General features: G+C 38.7%; 1 protein-coding gene across 1 annotated transcript; it reads right to left on the reverse strand.

Annotated features, from left to right (window-relative positions):
• Positions 1-336: 336 nt before the first annotated feature.
• LOC111914601 (uncharacterized) lies at positions 337-1,037 on the reverse strand. Its single transcript, XM_023910299.2, has one exon. It carries the CDS (start codon positions 1,015-1,017, stop codon positions 643-645), a length of 375 nt encoding a protein of 124 aa, XP_023766067.1. The 5' UTR covers positions 1,018-1,037; the 3' UTR covers positions 337-642.
• Between the last annotated feature and the right edge of the window lie 20,879 nt (positions 1,038-21,916).

The following is a 21,916-nucleotide window of genomic DNA, read 5'->3' on the forward strand; positions in this document are numbered from 1 at the left end:
AGCAATAGATCAAGAGAGAAAAATTCTCACAGGTGAACTTTACTGCCTACAAAAGAATTAGGTTGAAGGGGGGTGTTTGCGGCTGGTAATAGGTGTCACATAAGAATATCAGCGACAAGAGTTGTATAACACCGTTTAGGCTCATTGTAAATATAATTTAATTGCATCGAAAAAGTTTTTAAAAACTTAGTTTATTTAAATTTCAGTGTTATAAAACAAACAATATGTAGAATTTAAAAAATAGAAAGTTTTTTTCTTTTAAACGCAGACATTTTGTCTATATTTTTTTCTATGGATGTCATTTTAATAAATAAATAACACCTAAACATGTCAATATCTATACGAAGAAAGAAAATACATCCTATTATTATTTTAGTCTTTAACTCATAATTATCACATTCTAGAACTCAAATAAATACCATCACAGTTAAAAAAACACCGATCATATTACATAACACATATCAAGGAACATATCAAGTCTTCACTCAATTGACATCAAGAGCTGATCTTTTCGACCAATTGTTCGTGGGTTAGATACTCGTCACTGTTACCAGATTCTCATTACACCTCTTTTTAAAATTCTCACGTCTCTAATACAACCCTTCTAACTCGATAACCCAACAAACCTCTCTCGAACACCATTTACTGCAACCATGACTCGTATAAAGAATAAGAGGGGAACATCCCTTCCAACTGCTCAACTCCAAACACATCATCAAGAAGAGACTCCGAGCCAGTGAAGTGCATACCTTTTTCATCACAACTTTCAACTGCCTTCTCACCTTGTGGACTCGTGGTTGGAGTCAAGGCTGGTGCAACAGGATCGAAGCAATTACGATCAACATTGTAGCGGCTAATATCGGAGTCACGACCTGTGAGCTCCTGGACAAGGGATCGAAACCTTGAGACGCTGGTCTTAACCTTCATAGGAGAAGATATGTAGACGACTTTAAGCTTGTTTTTGGTATGTTTCTTTCTAGTGCAGTTCTGGGTGGGTTTGACAGGAAGCATTTCCATGGCGATTTAATTAGGGTATGATTCGTTATAGGAAAAGGATGGTGTGTTTAAATAAGGCACGTACGAGAAAATGGTTGGTTGCTTTGAAAACGAAGGTTACAAAGAATCGAAGATTCTATAGACAAAATTAAGATACTTGGATGACCCGTAATTTTTTTTGGTTGTCGACTGAATGCTTATGCGCAGACATTAATGACTTCAGCCAAGTTTTCGTAATTATAGTCATGATAACGAAAAAGAAATATTCGTGAATTTTGTCAAGTATTATTATTCTCTTATCAACACAAGGTAAATAAATATTAATAAGATAACATTAACATAATTCCCAGTGCATAACGGCATCGGTTTTCATTGTGTCTTAGACTCTTAGTTTCGTGGGGTTTCTAGAGAGACTCCGATTTTGTATCGGTTCAAAGTTTACACCTTTTCTTGTAGTAGAAACAAATTTCATATTGGTTTTTCCATAAACGCATGTCTTATCTTTTCGGTAAATTTTCATTTATTATTTGTACTTTATAATAATACAAATGTTTTAGGACATTCAACAAAGATGTAAATGTTTTAGGACATCCAACAAAGATGTAATCTTTCCTTTTTGCAGAAGTATTGTGATAAAAAGGACCCACAACGGTTGAACCATTAATTACCAGCGGAGACATGGAGTATGATCACCGCTAATGCCAATGTTATCGTTACTGGCGCTGCCGCTATAGTGGTTTGACTGGTTTCTCACGATCCTAATCCCAAACGCACCACGGTCATTCTTTATGCATACGTTTAATAAATAGAAAATTAATTACTTTTGTATATTAATTAATTTTTATTAAATACATATATGTAGCGTGAGCATGGTACGGTTTTTGACTGAAGCGTCATATATCGGTTATTAACTTGTTAGAACCACACATATCGGTTTTTCGCTCGCATTTAAGTTTAGTTGGTTAGCAGTTTTAGCTACGGTTCAGTTTTTATGTTGCTAATTACAATAGGTATATTACATATACATATTGAAATTTTGAAGTCATTAACTATAGTCATATTTCTTTGAATTTATAATAATTCGAACACAAGTATAAAGTGACTTTGTATCTGGTTATTGAATAAAATGTTAAATATGTTTTATATATTAAAATAATGTTTTATAGTCAAAATATGCATATTGTAAGTCTTGGAACTAAAATTTGAAAGTGAAAATCTCATTTCTTTTGTGGCTTATTTTAGTCGGTCCTAATTGAAAAAATAAATAAAAAGAGTAATATATTTTTTAAATATTAAATATATAATACCTATTATTTTTGTAAAAAAAACGATCAATGAAATATCAACCAAATTATATAAAAAGTTGTGATATTGCAATCAATACAAATATGAAAATGAAATAAAAGTGACACGAAGTGATATTACAAGGAAAGACATTGATCCTTCCTAGGATCTCTAGCAATGATCACATGTCTTACTAAATCTTATTAATGTAACACCTAGCCAAATCAGTTATTTCCATTCTTGACTAAAAGTATTAATTTGTTGCAAAAATAGTCCTTACGTCGGGCGTACTTTGGACATACGTTGGACGTAAGTTACTAAAAGGCGACGCGGATGCTTTTAAGTACGCATGACATACTCAAGGGGTACGCAAGGTGTACTCGGGTGATATACTAACCCTAAATTTAGGGTTTTCAGCCCTATTTAAACACTTTAACCCTCATAAATCCCTTCCACCTTTAGCCTCCATCCTCCCAAATTAGGGGCGGCAATTGGTGACACGACACGACAAAAATACACTACTCGAAACGACATTTGAGACGAAACTGAAATTCGAATTTGTGTTTGTGTCATGTTCGTGTCAAGTGTAAAAAACACAATATCGTGTCGTTTTGTATTCGTGTTCAAAATTCGACACGAAATTGACACGATTTAACATTTGTTTATCGTGTTTTTCGTGTTATGTATGATTAAATATTAAATAATGTGACATCCCCAATTTCACGGCCAGAAAAGACCGATTAGTTTATGCTTGGTTTTTAAAATCAGAGTAATCTTTTAAAGAAAACAGTTGCGGAATTTGTTCCCAAAATATGATAAAGATTTATCAAAGCATTTCTGTAAAGAAATGTATTTTTATTATATAACAAAATCTCGGGATGTCATGTTCCGATACAGACACATAAGCATAAACAGAACTTACATTATTTACACTAAAGATTTTACATCTCCTTTAATCTCTCTGTGAAATATATCTTCGTATCGATACCTGTGATACAAAGAAAACTGAGTGGGTCAGGCTTGGGAGCCTGGTGAGCATATAGGGTTTTCAACCCACAATAATATAATTATTATATTCAACCATCAAACAATCAACCCAATTACCCATCCCCATTATCTTCTTTAATTCTTAGGATTTTACTTTAAGAATTCAACTACCCGTCATTCATCCATTCCTAGGATTGACCTAAGGAATTAGCACAAAATCTATTGCTACATAAGGCGCATCTACCAACATCATCCTTTAAGCGCCTCTGCCAGGATTACGTCATACACTATGAGGCACGACTGTCAGGTTTATGACATTCTCTTTTAGGCGCATCTGCCGACATTATCTTATAAGCGCATCTGCCAAGATTATCCTATAAGCGCATCTGCTATTATTATGACAATCTCTATTCGGCGCATCTGCCAAGATCACGACATTCACTACTTGGTGCATCTACCGATATTATTCTCAAGCGCATCTGCTAGTTTTATGACATTCTTTAATTGGTGCATCTACCAATATCATTCTTAATCATCTTTCATACCTCATCATTTTATCACATACCAACTATCTCATCTACTCATGTTCTACCCAACATATTTGTAGATATAAAATACATATACAGTTTAACTCATTTAAAAACTATATAAAACATTCATTCCATACTCATCTCAAATAAACAACAATATATAAACACATAGCACGTATTTTATAACAAATACTTTATATTTATGTGTTAGAAGAAAGTAACCACACACTCTCCCAAACATATACTTAATACATTCAAACAATACTTGTATTATACCCGTGTTTATGAAAGGGACTATACACCCACACATACAAACAACTTTATATTATACACATAACACGTATTTTATAGAAAATACTTAATATTTATGTGTTAGAAGAAAGTAACTACACACTCACTTGATCAGAAGATGATCGGACAGCACTACGACTTGTGGAAGTAGTATTCTTCGGCAGGTCTGGAAGATCTTCACAAAACCCGGACTCCTCGCGGGCAGAGCTTCGGCTTGGGAATTTCACTTCTCAGGATCTTCGGGGCCTCGGGACTTGCTTCGGGGCTCGGGAATAATACCGGGGCTTCGGGGCAATTCTTGCACGAAAAACGATGCAAAAACGCGAGAAAAAGGGAAGAAATGTGCAAACTACTCGGCTGCCCTCGGCACCCTTTTAGAGGGGCTGGAAGGTCGATTTACGCAGGGCGTAAATCCTAGTTACGCGGGGCGTAACGACGATAAGGTCGCTGACTCCCCCCATGGATAATATCGGCCAATATATATTTAAATTAAATATCGAAAATATTTAATAAACTTCAAAAATTCATATCTTCCTCATACGAACTCCGTTTTCGACGTTCTTTATATCCCCGCGTAGGTGAGACTACGCTCTACAATTTTTTTTAGACTCCGTCGGCTAATTTTGACTTTATTTTTATTATTTATTTTTAGTAGGTCGGGACAGGAAAACTCCGTTATAAAATCATAACTTCTTCATCCGACGTCCGTTTTCGCCTATCTTTTTATCATTTTACTACAATTATTGATATCTTCAATTCTCATTTATATTGTTTCGGCTAAAAACCGCTCGGTCTCAAATCGAGCATTCGGGCTGCATACCGCTAAGTCGAAACTTCGAAAAATCATAACTTCCTCATACGAAGTCAGATTTGGGCGTTCTTTTTATGCGCGCTCATGGTTTAACATAGTATACGACTTTCATTTAGATTGCTAAGGCTAAATATCACTCTAACGTAAATTCACTTTTTACGTCGCGCTGTGTCGTGCCGGTTCTGTCGCGAAACTTCGACAGGTCATAACTTCTTCGTTATAACTCGGATTTCAGCGTTCTTTATATGTACGGAATCCTTGTAACATATACTACAACTTAGTTAAGATTATTCATTCTAAATAATCTTTCATCAATTCATTTTTGACGCCTATCGTCTCTAAATTGACTAGCTCTGATCTATAGGCGTTACAATTATCTCCCCCTTAGGATGATTACGTCCCGGAATCATCAACGAAAATAGAACTTGTACAATGATTCCATATGCTATCTCTTTATCCTAGGTAATAACCTTAAATTCTATGTTTCCTCCAAAGAGTATTTAACTCTATGGCTTTCTTGACCACAAACGATGCCCAATCTTGCATCTGCTTATCGTACTATGTTGTACTTTCAATCGTAACCCTCGAGTTACCAAATAAGTTGTTATTATGGACTCCTTCTTCTTCTTAGGATAAATACTTTCCTTTATCTATTGTAACAAACCGATGGATCGTGCTCTATTGACCTCTCATCGAATGATGCAATGCTTAGACTCAGGTCTCTTAGAGTTAAATTCCAAAATGGAATATACCTTCCTTCATATTCTAATGTGATATAATCACATTTCAGCATGTAGCATTTCTACCTGCAAACTTCTTTTAACAACGAGCGTGACACTATCAATCGCATTAACTTCAACCTTCTGACTTAAGTCAGATGTTACATCTAACTTGGTCCTCTAGACCACGTAACATACTCCTCGTAGTCGAACTCAAATTTAAACATGACTACTAGGGTCGGTACAAGAACCATCTTACTAGTCATTACCGAAACAATGGTAATGACATACCCTAATAAAATGGAATCAATCACTAGCTTCTTGGTAACCTTGTGACTTTCCCTGATCTAAGTGCGAGTCCTGTGCTTCCGGTAGTATATGCATCTACTACCTTTCACACCTACTCATACTCGTCCCAAGTATTGTCCCACAGTCGACCAAGTCACCATACAAGAAAATCAGACAATCATTCAACACATCAGTTAGCAAAACTAGGGTTTATATTAATTCCTTGAAACGATTACACAAAAGTTCAAGTTCACCCTATACTATGCCTTTAATAGGCTACATACATGATACTTTTCATATCGCTACTTGATAACTTGATCTTTAGATATAAGATCCTTATTCCTGATTCCTTACATTTCCATCTGCTTCATCAAGGATCATTTGAAATGCTCTTGCCTTTAGCTTTGGCAGCGCCTCTAGCCTTGCTGCTTGATTTTTCCTTGGGTAGTCTTGCTTGAAGTGCCCCTCTTCATTACATTCGTAACACACCTTTTTGTTGAAAATACATTCATCGGCGTAATGCCCATGCTTTCCACACTTGAAACATGTCACCTCCACGCCACATTTTCCTGAGTGCTTCTTCTTGCACTTATCGCACCACCTTGCCTCATCCCTTCCTTCTCCTCCATACTTCGAGGATTTTCTTTTCTCATTAGAACCTGAAGTTCCTTCTAACTTTCTCTTCTCGCCAATTTCAACCTTACTGCAAGTCTCCCCTTGATCATATTCTCAACAGACTTGGCAGCCCAAATAGCTGCCTCTAGAGTAGGTGCCTGACGCACTGGCACCGCATACTCCCAAGGGAGTCCCTTTGCGTACCGGTCGACTTTTGTCAGTTCGTCTGGGACGATGCGCAAAGCAAACTCCATCTTGTATGTGAAGGCATTAGTGTATTCATCCACTGACATGCTGCCTCTCTTCAATATCAGAAATTTGTTCTCCACCTCTAGCAGGTTTTGGGCCGAGCAGAACTTGCGCTTGAATTGCACCAAGAACTCTGCCCAGGTCAGTTGCAGTGGCTCATTAGGGCTTAGGATCTTCCCTAGAGTGTTCCACCATCGAACGGCTCCACCTCGGAATTGACCCACTGCATAGATAGTCTGCAACTTGCCTCTGCAGCCACAAGTCATGAAGGCTAACTCCATTTCTGAGATCCAATCCATAACTCCAATCGGATCCTCCTTTCCATTGAAGGTCGATGGTTTGCAAGTTAGAAAGTCCTTGTACTTGCATCCCATTCCATCATTCCTTCCATCATGGTTGTGTTGCCTAACTATCGGTGGGTTGGCTTGACTAACAGACCCACTGAAGTTTCCAGCTTCCGAGTGCCCTTCATTTAGGTCAGGCTCTTCCACACGAATTGACAGTTCTTCACGATTCTGTTGAAGCAACCGCCTAGTCTCCTCCATTTGATGATCCAACATCGTTTGAATCATCAATTATACACCAGCCATTGTTATCGGCTCAGGTGCTGCTGCTACGACAGGTATTTGCTCAATCACGGGTGGTTGATTCCTGTTTTCATCAGCATTTCCAACTCCACTTCTTGTTCTCACCATTTTTGATCTACACACCGAATAAGGTGAAATTAGATCCTCATTCACGATAGATATTCAAATCGCCCTTATCACTCCGAAACGTTTATACGCTAGTTCTAATATCGTAGCCATACGCTTAGAATCCTAAACACATAAGGTTTCCAGATCCGGTCGACAACAGACTATAGATCCGAACAAATAATAGCATCAATATAGCTATCACACAAAACATTTTGCACATAAAAGCATTTTAGGCATCATTCCTAAAATAAACTAGTGCTTGTGTCAATTTAGGTGTACTACCTAACATATTTTAGACACACTCCTCACAATCATTACTTAGCATTCTAAGTTTAAGTCTAGAAATTTCCTACAAACTCCTAGTTCGCTTAAACTAATGCTCTAATACCAACTGTGACATCTCCAATTTCATGGCCAGAAGAGACCGATTTGTTTATGCTTGGTTTTTAAAATCAGAGTAATCTTTTAAAGAAAACAGTTGCGGAATTTGTTCCCAAAATATGATAAAGATTTATCAAAGCATTTATGTAAAGAAATGTATTTTTATTGAAAGGTCGAACCTTGAAATATGATGATGTTTGAAATAAATCTCAGCATCAGCGTATATCTCAGTATCAGCATCAGCGTTTGAGCAGCTCAGCGTGTTTAGTTTATTCAGTGTATTGTAACAGATTTTGTATTTATCTTGTTTCCATAGTTAGCGTAAATTAGTTAGCTGGCATATCCCTGATTTGTAGGGATTGTCTTGAATAGCAGTATATAAACTTTTGTATAGGTTTGTGAATGATACGCTTTTCACAAACCCTAATCGCAGCTTTGTGCACACGATAATCTCTTTGTGAGATTATCTTTCTTAGTGAAAGTTTTTCTTTGTGAATTCTTCTTATTCTTATTTACTGTCATTGTTTGATAAATTGATTGATCTAAAGTCCTTTTCAATTGGTATCAGAGCGGGTTTCTCTTATCAAACAAATGGCTTCATCTTCTTCTTCGTCGAACTCATCAAATCATCCCTCCGCTAAAATTCCTCCTTTTGATGAAACAAATTTTGCCATGTGGAAAATAAAAGCTCTATATGCTTTAGAGTCAGTAGATGAAGACATGTTGGATATTGTCGAAAAGGGTCCATATGTCCCAATGTATCAGCCTCTGAAAAACAACGTTCCTGATGGTGCTATGAAGAAAACACCTAGAGAAAACTGGACGGCAGATGACAAAAGAAAAAATGGTCTAGATGTTCGTGCTCGTGCCGCAATTAGCTACGCTCTGCCATACAATATTTTTGGGCTAGTTCAAAATTGCATCTCAGCAAAAGAGATGATGGATACTCTGACTGTATCTTTTGAAGGCACTGAAGAAGTCAAGGCTACTCAAATAAATGATCTTAACCGAAGGTATGAACATTTTTTTGCTAAGAAAGGTGAAACCTTGACTCAAATCTTTAACAGATTAAATACTCTTGTTAATGATCTACGGAGATTAGATCAGTTGAAGCATAGAACTGTTCTAGTGCAAAAGTTTTTGGATTCTCTGGGTGCAGGTTGGGAGAACCATGTTGATGTGCTGAAAAATAGTAAGAAGATCAACACTATGGACTTACAAAGTCTGTATGGAAATCTTCGATACTATGAGGAATCCAAGCTTCAAAGAAAGGAGCTGATGAAAGATTCTCAGCGTGAATCATCTGTAGCCTTGTTCTCAAACAAAAAGCTAGTGTCAGATTCAGACACTGAAAGCCATTCAGACACTGATTCCTCTAAAACTGACACTGATGATCTTGAAAAAGTTGTGGCTAGTGCAGCTTTGATTGTAAAGACCTTTGAGAAATCAGGCCGAAACTTCTCCAAGTTTCAGAAGAAGATGGGTGGAAAGTTCTCAAAAAGATCAGAAGCTGATAAAAAGCATGGTACTGATAAGAAAGAGAAGGCTCAGTGCTTTAACTGTGGGAGCACTGATCATTTTGCAAAGGAATGTAAACAAAAAAAACAAGGCTCGGATGAATACTGGAAGCAGAAGTACAACAAGCTGATTGAGAACTGAAAGCAGAGAACTTGGAACATAAAGTTCTTGTTGCTGAAGAAGAAAAATGGAAGACTGATGAGGAGTCATCAGATGATGAAGTCAAGTGTCTAATGGTAAAGATAGAAGACACGGATGTTCCTGAAAAAGGCACAAGTACATTTGATGCTGTTGAAAATTCCAGGAGGCACAACACTGACTCTTCTTCAATGTATCAGGTTAAAAACTTTGTTTCCTATTCAATGAATGAAAAAATCAAAATGTTTGAGTATTTGGGTGTTATTAATTCTAAGAAGAATCAAACAATAAGAGATAATGTTGAGAAGGGAAAAGTTGTTCTAGAACATGTCAAGACTTCAGAGCAACTTGCTAACATCTTCACCAAGGCACTGGATTCTCAAACAACTGCTTATATTATTGGAGAACTTGGAATGATTACTTTGTAATTAATTTTGTTGATTAATTTTGCTAATGTTTGGTATTATCTTATAAGTTGATGTACATTGTGCTGATGATGACATGCTGGTGATATTTGCATACTGAGTACTTGGTTTGATCTCCTATCTTTCTCTCTTCTTCAAGTCTTCTAAACTAAAGTTGAATGATTCACTGTATTAAACCATACACTGATAACAACTTGAAACTCTTTGCCGATGGTTAGATCAAAACACCAAGATCTATCACACGCAACTATCTCTTCTTACCAATCTTACACTGATTTTGTGATTCAGTGTGACAAAACACACGCTGATAAGAATCTAAAAATCTTTGCCGATGGTTAGACCAAAACACCAAGGTTTATCACACGCAACAATCCTTTCCTTACCCTCTTCTCATTTAGTGTCTAATGATTCAGTAAGATAAACCACTCACTGATAAAGTCACAACACTCTGTGTCGATGGTTAGATAATACAACTAGTATCTATCACACACACCAATCTCCTTGCTAGCCCCAATTGAGCAAGTTGTACCTTGAATTGACGGAGAAATATTTTCTTCATGTAACTTTTGTGACACTAATCTCAGCGCTTCTGCAAACACTGATTGACGCTTCATCTTCAGTCAACGGCTCTTTTACCCAACGGCTATTTTTTATCTGACAGGTTGTTACGATACGCCGTTATTTTTGAAGAAGATAATCATTACCTTTTTAAAGGCCCGTTTAATTCCATATTTAAACCTCTTCTCTCCCTTATTTCAAACTTTCCTTCCACAATCCAAACTTCTTTCACTTATACTCAAAACCCTAGAACCCTAACAACTCTCTAATGGCTGCTTCTTTGTTCACCTTCTCCTCTACTTCACGAAGGGTAATCCCTGCCCCAAATTCTCCTCCTCTCCCAATATACATCAAAGCCACAAACGTTGTATTTAACCCTGATATTCCAGATGTTCATAGAGGTCTTGGACTCGATGATTTTGTTAACTTCCTAGCCTCCTGCCGTCTTCGTTACGCCATCAGTGACATTCCATCAGAGTTCTTTCCTGAACAAGACTGTGAGTTCTACTACACAGCAACAGTCAATGATGAAAACAATGTCATCACCGGGACCATTGGTCGTGGAAGACATTCTGTCTTTATTACCTTAGAACTCCTCAGTGCTGCACTTAGGTTACCTATCTTTGAACCTTTCTCTGAACTTCCTTCTATTGAACAGTGTAGACGTCTATTCGATCAACTAATATATGATCACTCAAAGGCTGGTGCTCGATCGGCTCTTATTCTGCGCCAATGTATGACCCCAGGATGGAAATTTTTCACTGGTGCTCTGTGCAAGTGTGTGGGTCACAAGTTTCGAAGTGGTGATCAACTGAGTAATTATGAGCAACAAGTCGTCTGCTCACTTCTTCTCAACAAAAGACTTGATTATGGGGCCCTATTCTTTAACCAACTTGTTCAGCTTCTTCATGCAAATGTACGCGTTGATCACGTTCCCTTTCCACGCTGGATTGCTCTTGTGCTCGATAAATTTTTCGCTGCAGACTACTTCTCACACTCTGGAAATCCCATCCAATGCCCTCGCATGTCTATTCGAATGTATCAAGATGATCCCCTGGATACTGACATCGGAATCTCTGATAGGATGAGAGAATGGATTGCAAATCCATACACTGTTCCTTCTCTCACCGCTGATACTGATGAAGGAGGCGCTGATGGTAACCATGAAGATCATGCCGGTCAAGAGGATGAACCACATGATGGTGGTCATTTATCTCCTCAAATTTCTCATCATATCGTCTCTGTTACTGAGAAAGTTCCCTCAGCTCAAAAGGATTCACTGAGTCAGGGGGAGCAACCATTTCAGGAGGAGCACCCATCTCAGGGGGAGCATCCCTCACAGGGGGAGAATCCACCCCAGGGGGACCAATATTTTCTGGGGATGCCACCTAGCTCACCAGCAGCTCCAGCCACTTCATTTATTCAAATTCCCGGCCTCATCATTTACTGAACTTCTGACACTGACTCGGGACATAAGTCAGCGTCTTCTACGCATTGAGGCTGATGTTAATCAGCTAAAGGAAGTTCTTCTACATACTCCTCCCTCTAGTCCCCAATCTGATGATGCTCAAAAAGGGGGAGATACTGATGCTGATGCTGATGATAATGCTGATGATCAACCAAATGAGAGAGACACCAAACCTGTTGACAACACCATTGTTCAGCCTGAATCACCAAAGCCGATGCATGAGTCTAACTCTGCGGGGCCTAATAGTCCAGCAGCTACTGAAAAGTTGGTTGAAGATAGTGAGCATGATGATGAACCAGATGATGAATGTCAAATACTGGATATGAACTTCATTAATCCCCTTATTCCAGTTCAAGAAGAAGATTCAGATGATCTTGATAGTGAATCTCAAAGGCCAGACATGAAATTAGTCGATCCTGTTGCTGATCCTATTATTCCGGTCCAAGGAGAACATGTCTCCTGATCAAGTTAAACAAATTCTTGATGAAGCTAATCAAGCTCAGCTTCTAAAGAATATTGCTCAAGCTGATGAAACTCTTATTCAGCATAAACTTCAGGCCAAAGGATCTTTTGAAGCTTAGATGCAGAAATTCTTGGAATTTCAATCCAAATCTCAATCTTCTCAGCCTTCTCCTAGCAGCAGTAAGCCTAAGACTGACAGTGTTCTTGACAGGATTGATCGAAAGAGGTTTGAAGACGTTCTTAAACGACGAGTGTGTGGTGATAAGATCATTAAAGTTAAAGCTTCCAAACCACGCAATGAGAAAATTCTTACGTTGCTGATAACTCGTCAAGGTCCTCAGCATTCATACACTGAAGTTGTCAAGAGGGATGAGCTGATCAAATATGGATATTCTGAATGGATGGAATTACTCGAATTAGCATCCAAGCAAACCTCAGCTCACTCCTCTAAACTGACTTGTGCTCTTCATCTGTTGATCAAGAAAGTTCAGCGTTTGGATCTTGTTCCTAAAGAACGACCTCAGCATCAAGGCCAAAGGTCATCTGTTCCTAGAACTCGAAGAACCAAATTTCAAGTTGATAGTGAAGATGTGTTGGTTCTGGACTTTGGTGCTAGTGGAATAAACAATTCTCTTCCTATCAGTGTTGACCCGGTTCAGCATAAGTTTATCTCAGTTCCTGAACACAGGATGTTGTATCTCGATAAAAACAGAAAGATGTGTTTTCAGCGAACTACTGAGATCCCAAAGGCTCCAACCACTCATCTCGTTGGCTTAAGGCAAATGTGCATGAGTCATCAAGATCTCTCCGGAGAGTTTCACATTCTTATAGCTATGGAGCTGCTTAATAGAAGACCGGAGTTGCTGGATAGTCCTTACTGGCCAGTAAAAATAGAGGTTGAAGCTGAGTATGAAGAGTTCTTGTCCAGAGGTGTTTTAACTTAGTTAGTTTTGAACATCATCATATTGGGGGAGATTGAAAGGTCGAACCTTGAAATATGATGATGTTTGAAATAAATCTCAGCATCAGCATATATCTCAGTATCAGCATCAGCGTTTGAGCAGCTCAGCGTGTTTAGTTTATTCAGTGTATTGTAACAGATTTTGTATTTATCTTGTTTCCATAGTTAGCGTAAATTAGTTAGCTGGCATATCCCTGATTTGTAGGGATTGTCTTGAATAGCAGTATATAAACTTTTGTATAGGTTTGTGAATGATACGCTTTTCACAAACCCTAATCGCAACTTTGTGCACATGATAATCTCTTTGTGAGATTATCTTTCTTAGTGAAAGTTTTTCTTTGTGAATTCTTCTTATTCCTATTTACTGTCATTGTTTGATAAATTGATTGATCTAAAGGCCTTTTCATTTATTATATAACAAAATCTCGGGATGTCATGTTCCGACACAGACACATAAGCATAAACAGAACTTACATTATTTACACTAAAGATTTTACATTTCCTTTAATCTCTCCGTGAAATATATCTTCGTATCGATACCTGTGATACAAAGAAAACTGAGTGGGTCACGCTTGGGAGCTTGGTGAGCATATAGGGTTTTCAACCCATAATAATATAATTATTATATTCAACCATCAAACAATCAACCCAATTACCCATCCCCATTATCTTCTTTATTTCTTAGGATTTTACTTTAAGAATTCAACTACCCGTCATTCATCCATTCCTAGGATTGACCTAAGGAATTAGCACAAAATCTATTGCTATATAAGGCGCATCTGCCGTCATTATCTTATAAGCGCATCTGCCAAGATTATCCTATAAGCGCATCTGCTATTATTATGACAATCTCTATTCGGCGCATCTGCCAAGATCACGACATTCACTACTTGGTGCATCTACCGATATTATTCTCAAGCGCATCTGCTAGTTTTATGGCATTCTTTAATTGGTGCATCTACCAATATCATTCTTAATCATCTTTCATACCTCATCATTTTATCACATACCAACTATCTCAACTGACCATGTTCTACCCAACATATTTGTAGATATAAAATACATATACAGTTTAACTCATTTAAAAACTATATAAAACATTCATTCCATACTCATCTCAAATAAACAACAATATATAAACACATAGCACGTATTTTATAACAAATACTTCATATTTATGTGTTAGAAGAAAGTAACCACACACTCTCCCAAACATATACTTAATACATTCAAACAATACTTGTATTATACCCGTGTTTATGAAAGGGACTATACACCCACACATACAAACAACTTTAAATTATACACATAGCACGTATTTTATAGAAAATACTTAATATTTATGTGTTAGAAGAAAGTAACTACACACTCACTTGATCAGAAGATGTCGGACAGCACTACGGCTTGTAGAAGTAGTATTCTTCGGCAGGTCTGGAAGATCTTCACAAAAACCGGACTCCTCGCGGGCAGAGCTTCGGCTTGGGAATTTCACTTCTCAGGATCTTCGGGGCCTCGGGACTTGCTTCGGGGCTCGGGAATGATACCGGGGCTTCGGGGCAATTCTTGCACGAAAAACGATGCAAAAACGCGAGAAAAAGGGAAGAAATGTGCAAACTACTCGGCTGCCCTCGATACCCTTTTATAGGGGCTGGAAGGTCGATTTACGCAGGGCGTAAATCCTAGTTACGCGGGGCGTAACGACGATAAGGTCGCTGACTCCCCCCATGGATAATATCGGCCAATATATATTTAAATTAAATATCGAAAATATTTAATAAACTTCAAAAATTCATATCTTCCTCATACGAACTCCGTTTTCGACGTTATTTATATCCCCGCGTAGGTGAGACTACGCTCTACAACTTTTTTTTAGACTCCGTCGGCTAATTTTGAATTTATTTTTATTATTTATTTTTAGTAGGTCGGGACAGGAAAACTCCGTTATAAAATCATAACTTCTTCATCCGACGTCCGTTTTCGCCTATCTTTTTATCATTTTACTACAATTATTGATATCTTCAATTCTCATTTATATTGTTTCGGCTAAAAACCGCTCGGTCTCAAATCGAGCATTCGGGCTGCATACCGCTAAGTCGAAACTTCGAAAAATCATAACTTCCTCATACGAAGTCAGATTTGGGCGTTCTTTTTATGCACGCTCATGGTTTAACATATTATTCGACTTTCATTTAGATTGCTAAGGCTAAATATCACTCTAATGTAAATTCACTTTTTACGTTGCGCTGTGTCGTGCCGGTTCTGTCGCGAAACTTCGACAGGTCATAACTTCTTCGTTATAACTCGGATTTCAGCGTTCTTTATATGTAGGGAATCCTTGTAACATATACTACAAATTAGTTAAGATTATTCATTCTAAATAATCTTTCATCAAAAATTCATTTTTGACGCCTATCGTCTCTAAATTGACTAGCCCTGATCTATGGGCGTTACAAATAAATAAACTAATTGTTATATTAAATTATCTTTCGTGTTGTTCTGTGCTTATCATTTTTTAAGTGGTTCGTCTTTGTGTTAGTTAAAAAAACACGACATTGTGTCGTGTTGTGTTCGTGTTACATAACACCTTGCCGTGTCGTGTTGTGTCAGACAAAACACGACACGATGGTCAGATTTGCCACCCCTACTCCCAAACGACGCCTTGCAAACTCTAATATTCATTTGAGAGTTTTGAGTTATTTCAGTGTTTTGTGTTCACCTTTGAAGGGAAAAGATCATTGGTGCGCACTTTTAAAGCTTCAAGTATTGTAGATTTGGGATTTGCGCCTCTCAAGCAATCTCCAGAATATATAAAGTTCTGAACGTGATGAATGCTTCATTAGATCTTGGTACTTCTGTAACGCCTGTGTTTCGGGCTTGCCATTTGTAGCAATGTAATAGTCTAGGTTAACCTCTGTAACCCGTTTTGAAATAATAAGATTGTATTATTTGAGTATTGTGTGTTTTGTGCTTAATTGCTTAATTATGTGGTTTGATTAATTAAGAATAAAAATAAGCGTCAAAATTTAAGTGTAAAATAAACTTAATATATTTGGTTAATGTTGTAGTAGTTGAAACGAGGTTTCCGAATATATATAGAACGCCCAAATCTGACTTCGTATGAGGAAGTTATGATTTATCGAAGTTCCGGCTTAGCGATATACAGCCTGTTCTACTCGATTTGAGATCGAGCGGTTGTTAGCCGAAGCAATCTAAATGAGAATCGAAGATCTCATTGTTGGTATTGAAACGATAAAAAGTTAGGCGAGAACGGACGTCAAACGAAGAAGTTATGAATTTATAACGAAAGTTTCTGTCCCGGCCTATTAAAAATAATTAATAAAAATAAAGTCAAAATTAGCCGATGGAGTCTAAACGAAAGTCGTAGAGCATGGTCTCACCTTCGCGTGGATATAAAGAACGTCGAAAACGGAGTTCGTATGATGAAGTTATGAATTTCCGAAGTTTATTAATCATTTTGTATTTATTTTTAATTCAAAATTCGGAAGCATTATCCGAAGGAGTCACCGATCTGATCCGAGGTACGCCCCGCGTACTCGAGTACGCCCCGCGTACTCCGAGGGATGTCGACACTCGCACTCGAGCACTTCGGATACGTAAGCAATGACGTTTTGGGCAGTACGCCCCGCGTAACGCAGTACGCCCCGCGTACTCCGAGGCTCCAGCCTCCTATAAATAGGATGCGAGGGTTCCGGGTATTTTTGCCAATTCCCTCTCGTTTTCGTGTCGAAGCTCTGTGCAAAAACCCCCGAAGCTACCCCGAAGTCCCGGTATCATACTCTAGCCCCGAGGCAAGTCCCGAAATCCTGAAGATCCCGAAAAGTGCGGTTCCCGAGTCGAAGCTCTGCCCGCGAGAAGTTCGATTTTCGAGAAGATCTTCCAGATCTGCTGTGGATTACTACTTCTATAAGCCGTAGTGCTGTCCGATCATCTTCTGATCAAGTGAGTGTGTAGTTATTTCTTCTAATACAATAATACGAAGTATTTTATATAAAAATACGTGCTATGTGTATATATTTGGTTGTGTTATGTGTGAATGAGTATTCACTCTCTTCTATCTTATAGATCTGCTTATTTCTTTATGAGATATGTGTTATGTGTGTGTGTGCCTCATCTGTTATGTGATATATGTGTTGATTAAAGCATGCTATACAGGTTTTCTTTAAACTATGTATACAAATGTATATTTTTATCTACTAATATGTTGGGTAGAACATGGGTAGACAGTTGGTGTGTAATAAACAGATGAGAGGCCTCGTTGTTGTTTGATTGAGTCATCTAGCGGAGTTTAGATGACGACCACTGGCTATTCTAGACAGTCTTGTGGAAACATTAGCAGGTTCGCCACCTGTAGGTGTTAATGAACTTGGGTGTTCATTCGCTGTACTCCATCCCCCTCATGGTTGCCTTATTTGACTTATATTGCTGAGGTACCCCCGAAGCATGTGTTGTCGCCCCGATGAAATATTCTTAGACTAGGTCCCTTATGTTAGTTGTTTTAGGGACATTAAAGTGAGAATAACGGGAATGGGTAATTGGGTTATTGTTGGTTTGTGAAAATTAAATATGATATTTATTGTGGGTTGAAAACCCTATATGCTCACCAGGCTCCCAAGCCTGACCCACTCAGTTTTAAATTGTATTACAGGTAGTGGCGGAAGGGCATGAGATGGATGAACCATCAAGTTGTTTTGTTTACAAGTCTGCATATGTTTATATTTGTTTAATGACTTGTAATGTATTCGTTTATGCTTATTGGTCTGTATCGGAACATGACACCCCGAGTTTTGATTATAATGAAAATACATTTCTTTTATGAAATGCTTCGGTAAACAATGTTTTATCATGTTTTGTTTTTGGGAACAAATTCCGCAACTCTTTCAAATCAAAAGGATTTACTCTGAAAATATTTAAAAGCATAAATGAAAATCGGTCTTTTCTGGCCGAGATTTTGGGGATGTCACAGTTGGTATCAGAGCATTAGTTTAAGCGAACTAGGAATTTGTAGGATTTCTAGACTTAAACTTAGAATGCTAAGTGAAGTTTTGAGATGTGTGTCTGTTGTGATTTAGACACGAGCACTAGTTTATTTTAGGAAAGTTGCCTAAAATGATTTATGTGCTAAATGTTATATGTTGCCATATATGATAGTATTTGTTCGGATCTATGGTCTGTTGCCGACCGGATCTAGAAACCTTATGTGTGTAGGATTCTAAGCGTACGTCTACGATATTAGAACTAGCATGTAAACGTTTCGGAGTGATAAGGATGATTTGAATATCTATCATGATTGAGGATCTAATTTCACCTTATTCGGTGTAGATCAAAATGGTGAGAACAAGAAGTGGAGTTGGAAATGCTGACTAAAACAGGAATCAACCACCAGTGATTGAGCCAATACCTGTCGTAGCAGCAGCACCTGAGCCAATAACCATGGCTGGTGTGCAATTGATGATTCAGACGATGTTGGATCGTCAGATGGATGAAACTAGACGGTTGCTTCAACAAAATCGTGAAGAACTGTCGATTCGTGTGGAAGAGCCTGAACTGAATGAAGGGCACTCAGAAGGAGGAAACTTCAGTGGGTCTGTTGGTCCAGCCAACCCACCGATAGTTAGGCAAGATAACCATGAAGGAAGGAATGATGGAATGGGATGCAAGTACAAGGACTTTCTAACTTTCAAACCATCGACCTTCAATGGAAAGGAGGATCCGATTGGGGTTATGGATTGGATCTCCGAAATGGAGTTAGCCTTTATGACATGTGGCTGTAGAGGCAAGTTGCAGACTATCTATGCCGTGCGACAATTCCGAGGTGGAGCCGTTCGTTGGTGGAACACTCTAGGGAAGACCTTAAGCCCTAGCGAGCCACTGCAATTGTCATGGGCAGAGTTCTTGGTGCAGTTTAAGCGCAAGTTCTGCTCGGCTCAAAATCTGTTGGAGTTGGAGAACAAGTTTCTGACATTGACGAAGGGTAGCATGTCAGTAGATGAATACACCAATAACTTCACCGATAAGATGGAGTTTGCCTTGCGTATCGTTCCAGACGAGCTGACAAAGGTGGATCGGTATGCGAAGGGACTTCCATGGGAGTACGAGGTGCCGGTACGTCAGGCACTTACTCTAGAGGCAGCTATCTGGGCTGCCAAGTCTGTGGAGAACATGATCAAGGGGAGAACCACCGTCAAGGTTGAGGTTGGTGAGAAAAGGAAGTTTGAAGGAACATCTGGTTCCAGTAAGAAGAGTAAATTTTCGAAATTTGATTCGAAAAAGTTTGGAGGAAAAGGAGGCGAAGCGAAGTGGTGTGATAAGTGTAGGAAAAAGCACTTTGGGAAATGTAGCGAGGATGTAACCTGCTACAAGTGTGGAAAGGTTGGACATTTTGCCAATGAATGTCCGAATAACAAAAGGATGTGTTTTGGGTGTAATGAAGAGGGGCACATTTTGAAAGACTGTCCGAAGAAGAAGGAGGCAGCTAGGCCCAACATTCCACCAAAGCCGAAGGCAAGAGCCTTCCAGATGACACTTGAGGCTGCGAAAGATGAAGCTGATGTCGCTTCAGGTACCTTTCTCGTAAACGAATTACCTGCTCATATATTGTTTGATTCTGGAGCCAACTACTCCTTTATTTCGCATGAGTTTGGTAGAAAGCTAGCTTTGCCTGTTGATAGACTAAATAATGCTTTATTAGTCGAAGTAGCTAGTGGCAAGTTTGTACCTGTTAGCCATCGTATGAAAAACGTCTTGATCGACCTTAATGGGAATAAGTTTCTCGAGGAATTATTGCCTATCGAACTAAATGGTTTCGACATCGTCTTGGGAATGGATTGGCTTAGCGCCAATGATGCTGAAATTTTGTGCAAGAAGAAGATAGTTAAAGTAAACCCGCCTGGGAAAGATTCGTTTATGGTGTATGGGGACAAACGCAGAGTGAATTCTGGAATCATTTCTCTAATGAAAGCCAGAAAGTGTTTGACCAAGGGATGTACATCATATTTAGCATTCGTGATTGATGCTAAGAAGGAAAAGAAGGTGATGCAGAGCATTCCAGTGGTGTGTGATTATCCGGAAGTATTTCCCGAGGATCTTCCTGGATTACCACCTGATAGACAAGTGGAGTTCAGAATAGACTTGTTACCAGGAACCACGCCAATAGCAAAAGCACCTTATCGATTAGCACCGACGGAGATGAAGGAGCTGATGATGCAACTTCAGGAGTTATTGGACAAAGGTTTCATTAGACCTAGTTCATCGCCCTGGGGAGCTCCGGTGTTATTTGTAAAGAAGAAAGATGGAAGTATGAGAATGTGCATCGATTACAGAGAGCTGAACAAGGCAACAATAAAGAATAGATATCCGTTGCCGAGGATTGATGACCTGTTTGATCAATTGCAAGGTTCGAGCTATTTCTCGAAGATCGATCTTAGGTCAGGATATCATCAGCTGAAAGTAAGAGAGCAAGATATCGAGAAGACTGCATTCAGAACTAGATATGGACACTACGAGTTCTTGGTTATGTCGTTTGGACTAACCAATGCTCCAGCAGCGTTCATGGATTTGATGAATAGGGTTTGTAACCCGTTCCTTGATAAATATGTGATAGTGTTCATAGACGACATTCTGATCTACTCGAAAAGCCAGGAGGAGCATGGCAGACACTTGCGAGAAGTGTTAGAAGTTTTGAAGAAGGAGAAGCTTTATGCGAAGTTCTCCAAATGTGATTTTTGGATTCGTGAGGTCCAATTCTTGGGTCACGTGGTCAACCAAGAAGGGATAATGGTTGATCCAGCGAAGATCGAAGCTGTGACGAAGTGGGAACAACCGAAAAGTCCCACAGAGATTCGAAGCTTTTTAGGATTAGCCGGATATTACCGAAGGTTTATCCAAGGTTTTTCTTCGATTGCTACTCCATTAACAGCTTTGACCCACAAGGGAGCTACTTATGCTTGGAGTGAGAAGCATAAAGAAGCATTCGAGAAGTTAAAGAAGAAGCTATGCGAGGCACCGATACTTTCTCTACCCGATGGAGTTGAAGACTTCGCTGTTTATAGCGATGCGTCTGGTGTTGGATTGGGTTGTGTTTTGACCCAAAGAGAAAAGGTGATAGCATATGCGTCTCGACAGTTGAAAGAGCATGAAAAGAATTACCCGACTCATGATTTGGAGTTGGCAGCGGTAGTTTTCGCTCTGAAAATATGGAGGCATTACCTCTATGGCACGAAGTGCAAACTTTTCACTGATCATAAGAGTCTCCAATATCTCTTTAATCAGAAAGAATTGAATATGAGGCAACGACGCTGGCTAGAATTACTTAAAGACTACGACTGTGAGATACTTTACCACCCCGGTAAAGCTAATGTTGTTGCTGATGCTCTCAGTCGGAAAGTCAATCTTGAAAGGAAGAGGCCAAGAGCGTTGAAAATTGAAGTTGTCTCGACCATTGTGGAAAGTATAAAGAAAGCTCAAGAGGAAGCTTCTGAGAAAAATGACCGAAAGGAGGAACGTTTGGGTAAAACGTTGGT

This window comes from Lactuca sativa, chromosome 4 (assembly GCF_002870075.4).
Source record: "Lactuca sativa cultivar Salinas chromosome 4, Lsat_Salinas_v11, whole genome shotgun sequence".
In the NCBI taxonomy this organism is placed as follows: domain Eukaryota; kingdom Viridiplantae; phylum Streptophyta; class Magnoliopsida; order Asterales; family Asteraceae; genus Lactuca; species Lactuca sativa.